Source organism: Bombus impatiens, unplaced genomic scaffold (assembly GCF_000188095.3).
Source record: "Bombus impatiens unplaced genomic scaffold, BIMP_2.2 scf_0203, whole genome shotgun sequence".
In the NCBI taxonomy this organism is placed as follows: Eukaryota; Metazoa; Arthropoda; class Insecta; order Hymenoptera; family Apidae; genus Bombus; species Bombus impatiens.
In genome coordinates this window covers 429,691-440,401 of record NT_176622.1, presented here as the reverse complement: position 1 = coordinate 440,401, position 10,711 = coordinate 429,691, and the positions used below count along the sequence as shown (strand labels likewise).

The 10,711-nt window shown below is 28.0% G+C and overlaps 2 protein-coding genes across 3 annotated transcripts; both read right to left on the bottom strand.

Moving 5' to 3' along the window:
* Positions 1-238: 238 nt before the first annotated feature.
* Positions 239-4,677, bottom strand: LOC100742780 (pancreatic triacylglycerol lipase). The gene is made up of 8 exons (XM_003487872.3): positions 4,425-4,677; positions 3,962-4,065; positions 3,534-3,576; positions 3,233-3,381; positions 2,908-3,150; positions 2,574-2,774; positions 980-1,115; positions 239-592 (listed from the first exon to the last, which is right to left on the bottom strand). Exons 2-8 carry the CDS (start codon positions 4,017-4,019, stop codon positions 517-519), a joined length of 906 nt encoding a protein of 301 aa, XP_003487920.2. The 5' UTR covers positions 4,020-4,065; positions 4,425-4,677; the 3' UTR covers positions 239-516.
* A 2,457-nt stretch (positions 4,678-7,134) lies between these two features.
* LOC100747845 (leukocyte elastase inhibitor) lies at positions 7,135-9,386 on the bottom strand. Of its 2 annotated transcripts, none has more exons than XM_003487915.4 (8): positions 9,224-9,386; positions 8,680-8,792; positions 8,439-8,618; positions 8,160-8,370; positions 7,873-8,087; positions 7,638-7,817; positions 7,417-7,552; positions 7,135-7,342 (listed from the first exon to the last, which is right to left on the bottom strand). In XM_003487915.4, the coding sequence occupies exons 2-8, from the start codon at positions 8,764-8,766 to the stop codon at positions 7,179-7,181; spliced, it is 1,173 nt and encodes a 390-aa protein (XP_003487963.1). In that variant the 5' UTR covers positions 8,767-8,792; positions 9,224-9,386; the 3' UTR covers positions 7,135-7,178. The 2 variants fall into 2 exon arrangements, with proteins under 2 accessions (XP_003487963.1, XP_012238681.1); XM_012383258.3 differs by lacking the exon at positions 9,224-9,386 and adding an exon at positions 8,901-9,217.
* Positions 9,387-10,711: the final 1,325 nt, after the last annotated feature.

The following is a 10,711-nucleotide window of genomic DNA, read 5'->3' as shown; positions in this document are numbered from 1 at the left end:
CGAAAGGAACAGTGACTTGGAGCGTGTGAAGATAGATGTCACTACAAGGTTTGTCCGGAGACAAAGAAGGGGTTATGGATAGATTATATAAACGATACTAGACAGAGAAGGCAGTATCTTGATTAGATAGTACATAGATTGTAAAACTGTTTTAAAGTTCCTTCAAGCCACTTCTCGTTAAAGGGATTTGGTCATTTTAGGAACGCCGGACAGATTTAGAAATGATTAAAGAGTTGAATAAATCTAATTAAAGGTTTACTGAAATCTTTTAAAAATATACAAGTACATAAATTATATAAATTACATAATTCTATTACTAATAATATAATAATTATTAATAATATAATTATAGCGGAAGAAGTATTCTAGTTTTTTGGCAGATATAAAGTGCATATCATAGATGCATTCTCTAGATTAATTGCTCGTTTGCTCATTTTCTAGTTCATGAATAAAACGTATGTCTTTTATTTAAATTGAATCGTCTCATATAGGTATGGAGGATTTTTAACTAAAGATCTAATAAAGAGAAATACTCCTTTTACCTCGACCAAAAGGACTCTCCGCGTTTGTTGTCAGAAAATATTTACCTGTCCTAAAAGAACAAAAGCGATTAATTACAAAATAGAAAAAATAATACAAACGAAAGAAGGACCAGCTAAAGAGATTTTGTTTTCTTTTCCAAAATGTTTTTCTAAGAAACAAGATAGAAATTTTTGTATTGACGAATCATGAATAATTTATAAAAGAAATAGCTTTCATTGAGCCATTGCGAAAGATATATAAATGTAATATTATTGCGTAGTAAATTTTTTTAAGGAAAGTTCAAAATCCTGGAAATTTGGATATTTTATAGTTTATAAATAAATAAAAATTTAAGACTCTGAAAATTTTACAATTTCACAACAAAGTTGAAACGTTGAATTAGCGTTGGTCCTGAATAAATTAAACGCTATCATAAATTTAAAAAAATGATACTAACGTATTACTTGGTGTAGCAATACCCATTGGAATAAGGTCGCTGCTGCTGCAGTCAATTTCACATTTACCAATGAAAGCGTTAGGGTTTTTAACTGATTCTGCATAAAATCTCCACGACCTGTGATGACTGCAGAGATCTATAGAGGACAAAAGTGAATACTATCTTTCAGGTTGCGGCCACAAGAGCGTTGGAACGATGTTCGTTGCCTAACGTGCGTTATTGAAATACACGCATGAGCGGGTTGCGTCAATGTGTTGACGCTATGTTGCAACCTACATTTTGTGCTGTGTTGAAACCTTTCTCTTCGACATATCTTTGCTGAACGCACATTTTGTATTATAAATATGCTTCTAAGTACAATAGTACAATAATACAGCCAATAAGTTTTGATTTTTTTATTGTGAGCTGTTGTTAATGCAAAGGTCCTCTCTTTACGTACTTCTCCTTACATATTTTGCATTCTGTAGAGAATATTTTCCCGGTAGAGTCGTTAGAAAAAATTGTCGATTTTATTTATTGCAAATTATTGTTAGTGCAAAAAAGCTTCTTTGTTGCAAATTTCGACAATTAAAGTCAATCCACATTTAACAAAATTTTTTTTTTGTTTTATGACGCGACAAGAATCAACACTCGTGCGATATACCCAGTGATGGATTAAGGGGGAGGAGATCGGCCCCCCAAGAGTAATAAAATATGAAAATATCAATATTATCACATTCTAAAAAACTTGTACATAATTAATGTGAATTTAATTATGTAAGCTATAGTATGACATGGAGAGTACTTATGTACTTTCACACATTTCGTCCCCCGTTTTAAGACTCATAGATCCGTCACTGGCTATACGTGCGTACGAAATAAACATTACATTTCCACACTTGAGTGCGTTGTACACATGCGACCATACGAAACAACGTCTGTTGTAACAACTCTCGTTCCAAGCTTATCGCTCCGGCTTTATCTGGCCATACAATATTGTTATGTATTTGTTATCATCGGACAAACAGCTGACAATGTTCCCAATTAACCAAGAGATATTTTGTACAAGATTCTTGGCATTTTCGAGAATAACTGCAATAATACCGCATTTTTAACATTATTAACAGATCTATTATACCATATGTGTGACTATTATCACACAGAAAAGTGAACCAGGAATTTTATATAAAAATACATTCCTCGAATATTAATCATTTGATGCTTCGAATGTACAACGTTGAAAAACACTTACAATTTTTACGATATCAAATACATCTATATAATCATTTAATGCACATAGTATACGTTTCTAGTCATAATCTCTTTTCTTAACTTACATGATTTTGAATTTAAATTCGATAAATAAAGACTTCCAAATTGATATTCTTTAATTTCCAAATGTCTTTGAACTGAAGTCTTTTTATTTTTGTAGTAAATCTAATCTTTTTTTTAATCATGATTACAAGGTAAATAATCGTAGTAGATCAACACGTAGACTCTAATAACCAAACTTCAGGACATTGCTTCAGGACATATACGCGTAATCACATTTTATACTTGTTTTCCAAAATTACCATCTTAAAAATAGAAAATTTCAAAATAAAGAAATCCAAACCTGTTACGGATAAAAGTGGACCGAATAGCATGCAACCAGGTTGCGGTCTGTGGCCACTGTTCGGATAGAAATCCACATGGCCACTATACAAAGCTATTCCGTAAAAGCCCGCGTCGGTATGGATAACATCTACGAAGTCAGCATCGTTACGAGTCAATCGACTATTGAGAATGTAGAATAAGGGTCCAGCGGGATCCAATCCTGCGAACAAACAGAATTTTTTGGTATTATTTCGTTAACCTCAAAAGTTAATCTCAAAGAATAATCTCAAAGAAAAATCTCAAAAGTTAGTCTCATAAAATATTGAATGAAATAGAAGATTTCTAAATGGCACCTGTTATCCTGGGAAGTCTAAAGTTCGTATTACGTCCAGTGAATGCAGCTACCTGCGCGCCCATTGAATGTCCAATTAAATGTATTTTTTTTGGATTCACACCGGAACTCACAAAAAAGTTTAAAGTTTCGCCAAAATGTTTGCCGACTACATTGAGCAATGAAGCACCGATTACGTAATTGACCATAGCAATTTCTCGATAATCGATCGCAAGAACGTTGTCATCCGTGGCCTCTAAATACGCTGCAATAATTTATGAAGAAAGATTAATTTTCCATTGAAAGTTATCTTCTACAGTCGCGCGAAATTTCGAATCGTAACATACCACGTGTTACAAGTTGCACATCGTCGGTAGTTACATTATCTAGATAGCCATGAATGTAGATTGCTATGTTCTTATCATTTCGCAAATGATTTGCCATTCTTTCCAATTCATTTATATTTAATACGTGCGCATCCAAATGAGAGCCATCCCTGAAAAAAAGCAATTTTTTGATTACATGAATAATATAGTTAAAATAAGTATGTAGATTACAGTAAATAAAATGAGCATATTTTTGAACAATAAATTATAGTTATGAAATACACAAATAGGAATTACATTGATTTTGCGTATATATGATTACCTTTCGAATAAACGCAAGAAAATTGTAGCATTTTTAGTAGCATCTATGAACAAACAATTAAAAATACGTATTATTGTATGTTTCTATTAATGATAAATTTGTAACCTAGTCTATAGTTGTTCTTAATATTAAAAAGTATATTTAAAAACATTTACGCATGTACTCTCAATAATAATAACATGAAAAATACTTTTATCAATTGGAAATAATATTTTTAAAGAATTAACGTTCTTTATGTTAAAATAAAACATCGAATAGCAAAATTTGACTAAACATCAATAGCTATTAGTAATACTATTGTAGTGGTATTAGATTCGCTAAAATTAGTTATGTAATGTTTACTAATACAATGAAAGTTCATCTCATTTTTAATGTTGCCGCCGTTTACAATTAAAGTCTTTGCCTATAACTAAAGCTAGGATACTCGCCTGTTAGCAAAAGGTTGAGTAAAACGAAGAATATATATAAAAAAAGGTTCGCCATCATGGAAAACGAATCCTCAATGTTTACTACTTTTTGGTCTCTTATAAAGCTGAAAATTTTAAAATAATTCTAATTTTAAAAAGTTGTAATTGTTTTGTTCATAAGTTATATAATATATGATCACCTGTATAATTTTTTATCTTGTATATTATTGATATTTCGAGTGCTAAGAGAACCCTTAATGCAGAGAAGTGCATTATTTTTTTGTATTATTGCTACTATTTTATTATTGCTACTTCTTAGGGATTTTGAAAAAAATATATTTCTAAAATTTCTAATAAGACTAAGTAATATTGTAATCTGGCTTTTAAATGTATTTTCTTAATTTTCAGAAGTTCGATGATTAAATATCGTCATTCATAATCAAATTGAAAAAATAGCAGAAATACTGAGAGAAATTGCAATCACCTTTGAATAGAAGGGTACACGAAGTGAACAGTAGTCGAGAAAGGAAAGCAGACGAAACTGTACGCGTAGAGAGCAATTGAAAAACTACCTGATTTGCAATATGACAGAAAATACTAATATCACTTAACAAGGAAAACGACGCGGTAATGAATCATTCTTAACTTTTGTAATTATATATCAGTGTGCTGCACACACGCAACTATAAGTATAATTCATTTCAATGCTACCGACAGTTCTCTGCGAATATCTCAGAAACTAATTTGTATAATAAAAAGTTGTTCGCAATCATGTTCCCCTACCACATATTAAAAAATCATCGATATAGGAGAGGTCGAATTCTTTCTATACATCTATTTCCTTTTAAATATACATATATTAATTTTAAAGATGTTATATAATGTAGTTGATATTACATTATGATTAATTTAAGCAAATTACGATTTAAACATTAATTTATTTCGTTATGTCTTTTTCTTAAATTAGCTATGCGAAGAGGTTCTTAAGTAAAAATTGGTATGAAATAAGTAAGACTAGATAGTAAGACTAGATAGATTTAACTCTGTGACTGAAAAATGGGACATACACTTCGAAACAAAAAATATATATGTATTGAGTGTCCAAAAATTAAGCTTTCCTTTAACAGAAAATTTGGAGAAATTATAGAAATAGATATGATAGAAATGATAGAAATAAATAATCAATATTATTATATATATAATAATATATATGATATACGATGTAGTATACATGATATATATAATATATATTACATGTATTATTATAAGTCAGGCAGAAAGTTAAAGTAATTTCAAAGCAATTTTTGTTACAGAGAGTAAATATTATATATTGAATGCTGAGAAAAGTTATCATTAGGGATATTAAAAATTAGAGAAAATGGAAGTAATAGCAGGGACATTGCTTCCTCTAGTGCTTATTCATTATATGATGTATTGTGACATACAGCACAAGTATTATCTGTTATCCATAGTACTATGTCATTGAGAAAATTAAATTTTTTCATATGTCAAGATAATCCATCAACAGCAGACAACAATGAAAAGCATAGAACAACAGTATCAGCAACAAGTTATAGTGACATATCAGATTTGAAAATACAAGCGAAGGAAACAATATTCCTTTGAGTTCACATAAGTACTATATTATAATGAATGAAAATGATAATACAGTACATATTATAATAACTTGTTGCTATTCTATATGATTTGATAATTTTCAGTCTTCTCCTGTTGGTGTTATAGGAAAACGTAGAGAATGAAGAAAGTGAACAAATGTTATTATCTGTTATACATGCATCTTTGAAAAGTATCAAACATTTAGTAATGAAAAAATATATTTTACATCAGTAGAAGTTAAATCTTTGTATGCAAAATGAGACATAGATATTTATTTAATTTGTATAAAATATATTTCTTATCGTCTTTTATATTACTTTGAAATACTATACTTTGTCATACCAGGCAAAAATTATCATAAAGGTAACTCTAATCTGACGTTAAAAGAAATGAACATATCTAAATATGTAATAAAATTATTACACATCTTTCATTGTAGATAACAAATTATTATTCAGTGTGTTGCTCGATAAATGTGGTGCAAAAAGTTTAACGATGATATGTGATGTTACAATAAAAGAACATTCAATTTTAAATCTGTATAGTATGGTACTAAATGCAAAAAGCAATGGATTTTAATTGTATAAAATACCATTTAGATGTTTATCTTTTAAAGTACTTTAATACCTAAATAAGAATAGAAAAAAATAGATTTGGAAAAGATTTGACATTTAATTTTAATTATACTAAAAAATGTACAAAACATTAGCGAATATTTTTCAGATTATACATTATAATGGAAGAAAATAATGGAAGAAAATGTCATATCAAATCATAAAAAAATTAAGTATCGAATATAATCTGAAATTGTTTTCAAATCGTAAACTACAAGTTCAACTTTAAATTATAAAAATCTTAGTTTTAGATTTGAAGAAACCTGTGCTTCTACCTGGTAATACATGTAAGTTATATTACAAGATGCACACATTAACATTTGTACGATACTTCAATTTAAGATTTTACTTTGGTTCTAAAAACTGACATGCATAAACCCGTAGGCGGTTTAGTAGACAAATATGATAAAGTATTCATTGCATAAATAGACAATGTAAGTATTGTAAGTACTGAAGTACTGGAAGAGCGAACAAAGAGGACAAATGGTTAAAAAGTATTAGAAGCAAGTGAATTCATACAAAGGGATCAGGTACAGTTTAAATAATATTTAAATACAATGCATAATATGTTCATTTTCTTCTTAACAGATAAAAAATTATATTGTGTCACAGTTAAAAAAACATTTAAAGAACATTAAGTTTAAAAATATTTGATGAAAGAGATGAATTGATAAATAGGATTAAAGTACATTTTCAATGCAATGTTAAAAACTTTCATTAAAAGAATATAATTTACTTGCAAATCATATTTATATTCGTTACGCAATTTTATTAAAAAATATACTATAAAGATTGCTTTAATTAACAAAATTATAATATATTTTATATAAAATAGGGCAAAATTTTAATTCAAGAAAAATAACTTTTGAATCAGGTTTCTTTTGTACAATTTTTACATTTATGTAGAATAAATGTATTATATTATATATGTATGTATAAATATGTATGTATAAACAGAAATAGTTGCTTTGATCCAGTGTTACGTTCTTTATTGATGTAGAAATAATTTATAATTCATCTTTTTGGGGAGCAATTTGTATATCCCGTATATTTCCGATAAAAAGAGGTATGTTTTTCGGTTTATATTCAATTATAAACATGAAAGGCCGATCGACTATAAATTGTTCGGGTTCCTTGAAATGTGCCATACGTCGAAGTCTCATCTGAACATCTAACAGAAAATAAATTACATTTTATTAAAAATGTATGTAAAATGTATTCAGATTTTTTCAAAATTAAGCTCACCTGTTGCAGCCGCGGCTTCAGTACCTGCTTCATTAACTTCTATAATTGCTTTATGCAAAATTTTATCAACTATAAGTGGCGTATTGGAAATACGACTGAAATTTGCACTACGTTTGAACATTGTGCTTAACCCAAGCTAAAATTCGAAAGTTAATAAATAAAGCTAATAGATATAATATAAACTTTTTAATGATGTAACATATAAAATTTGCTATTCATACCTTACTTAATATATTTTTCAGGTCTACTGTAAATTCAATTTTGAATTTTGGAAGATATAACTCAATTTCACTGTATGATCGAGGTGCATTTGCAAGTATTTCCCATGAAAAATTAGTTTGCAAATTTGAAAGCCCATCTATTTCATTTGGTAATATTATTATCATTACTATGTCTGTATTCTGCAAAATATTTCTTTTAGAATTTGATATATCAAGTTCATATATATAAACCTACCATATATGGAACTTCAATAAATTTTGCTTGCAGCGTTGGTATGTTACCATTACTGTATTGAGACTTATTGAACATTGTTGGTATAAGTCTTGTTTGAGTTTTTGTCACATGAAATATTTTATCCTTTGTATTCTTTGTATCAAATGTTTTAAGCCAACTACCATTAAAATAGATTGCATTTATTAGTACTAATTTTGTATCCTCACCAAAATCATCTACGCAAAACATACTGATTATTATATGTAATTATTTTATTATTATAATTAATAATAATAAATATAATTCACCTGAAGATACAAGATCGGATATTTTATTATTTGTTTTCTCTTTAACCCAACTATTAATTTTCTCAGCTGCATCAACATTACTTCTAAAATCTATTTTTGAAATTTCAGATTGATAAAATTTCTTTCCTATTGTTAAAAATTCCTCCAGTAATTCAAATCCATCTTGAACGTACATTGAGTTTGCAATGTACAATTTAATATTTCCCAAGTCCTTATAAATATACAAGATATTAATTGTGTTTGTAATTACTTTTTTTTAAATAATTATGATCATCTTACATTTAACTGAATTATTAAAGATTTATACCCTTCTTGTATCAAATCTTTATTATAGTGACAAAGAGTCTTAGTCAATTCATTTAAGGTTGTAGATTCAGCGCCGTGAGAAAGATGAGACAATATCATATGTATACTTAATGGTGAATTAATTATATTTTCTACACTGGTAGAAGATAATTCCTAAAATAAATTCAATAATTATAATATCAACAAAATATGTTTAATATAAACCCTTACTCACCTTATAAAAATCTCTTGTGAAATCATTACAAGATGTAGACAAATCTTCATTTATATTATCTTTGCTATCTGCAGGCGATTGTGCCATTGTAATTATGATGTAAATATTTAATACTAAAAGGTAAAAATGATTTTTATTAAAATTTTAAAATATTTTGAATAGATCAATAATTACATATACACAAATATAATAATATTTTGTAACATGTAATAAATGATCACCTGAATATATTATAAAGAATGACATTATTTTTGTACAATATTAATACTGTAAAGAGTTTAATATTATTTAAAAATAATAGTTGTTATTATAAAGATTCAGTGATAACGTCAACATGTTTAATATTGTTCTGATTATTTTCTTTTCCCTGCAGTTTCCACTGCATAATACTGGAATTAATGCTTCAAAAACAAAACTTTCAAATACATAAAGCGAATAAAGATGTTTTTATTTCTGATACGTAGAAATACCAGAAACAAAATGACTATTAAAAGGGGTTAAGTCTAATCAGCGTCAAGTGTAAAAAAGGATATGGTGTAACTACCTGTCAAAAAATAAAACAGCTGTTTGTTATGCTATGGAAGAGAACAGCGCGCGATTTTACTTGATTTTAAAACAAATTTTTTAAACGAACAAGTTGTCACGTCAGCTTTACGGTATGGCGACTGCAAATTTCCGTAAACACTAAATCTACGTTAGCGAACGAAGTGGTAATCAATTTATTCTTAAAAATATTATATAAAAAATTGATGTATCAGTACGCGAATATACTATACCTTTTATGCAAAATTACTTTTATGACTTATTATGTACATAATATAAAAGAACATTCTGTAAATGTTTTCAAAGATTATTTAAATGCAAGTATATTTAAGGTAATGTTTAGCAAGCTATATAATTTGAGCACCACCGATAGAAATAATTGCTTTCGATGAATCATAAAGATATCAGAAGAAAAAATGTTGTTTTTTTCAGTGAAGTAAATTCATATATTACGCGTAAATAATAATTTTTAAGGTCACACTTCGTGTAATACAATTGATCTCATATAAAACGAGACAGTTGGCTCAGATTAATAGTTGAATAAAATCAATCAGAATTTTCAACTCGTGCAAAATTGTGATTCAAAACACATACAAAAAGATTTATTCGATAGTTAATGGATTTATGAATAGGAAACATTGCTGAGTTTGTCCACGATCTGAATTTGTAAAATCATTTATAGCATCCATGGATGTAAACAATATAAAAAAATTTAATAACATAAATACCAAACTTGGATAATTAAGTTACTAAAATTTAAAAACTAAAGCTTTTAAGAACTATATAAGAACTAACATTTTCAAAGTAAATTAATTAAAGCAGTGATCAAAATATCAGTATAGATGGGAGAGGAAGAAAAATATTCAATTCTAATAAACATAATAAATACATGTATAACGGGTAAGAGTTTTATATGCATTCTTTACTTTTTAAGATTTATTAAAAACATAAATAATATTTCTTTTGAAAATTTTGATATCTTTTTAATAACTTTTCGGATTTACAATTTTCTATAAGTGTTTTAATATTTATCAATTTTATTTTTTAAAAACCAATGTTTATAATAGAATATACATATTAATTTATTAATTATTCCTCCCATAGGTGCACTGATAGTTTTACACTTTTAGGGTTAGATATCCTGCATAAATCCATAGTAATCTTTGCCTAGAATTATATACATAATTAGAGTTAATGGTCATAATACACGTATGTACATATGTATATTTCTATATAACATCAACAGTATACTTCTGAAATCGTGTGTAGAGTATGAACTTGAATTTTTGGCGAAGCAATTCGGGGACAGCGTACGTCCTCGCTCATTCGATGAATAATGAATTACAATTCCGGGGCGAATGACACAGAGAAGAATGCCAGTGTGAACCTTATATCGTGAAACGATTCACGCATATTGGTTTTTACCGTCTCCCCCTTCTTTTTCTCTGCTTTTACACCTTCTTCAGTATTAGCTTTCTTCGTCATACTT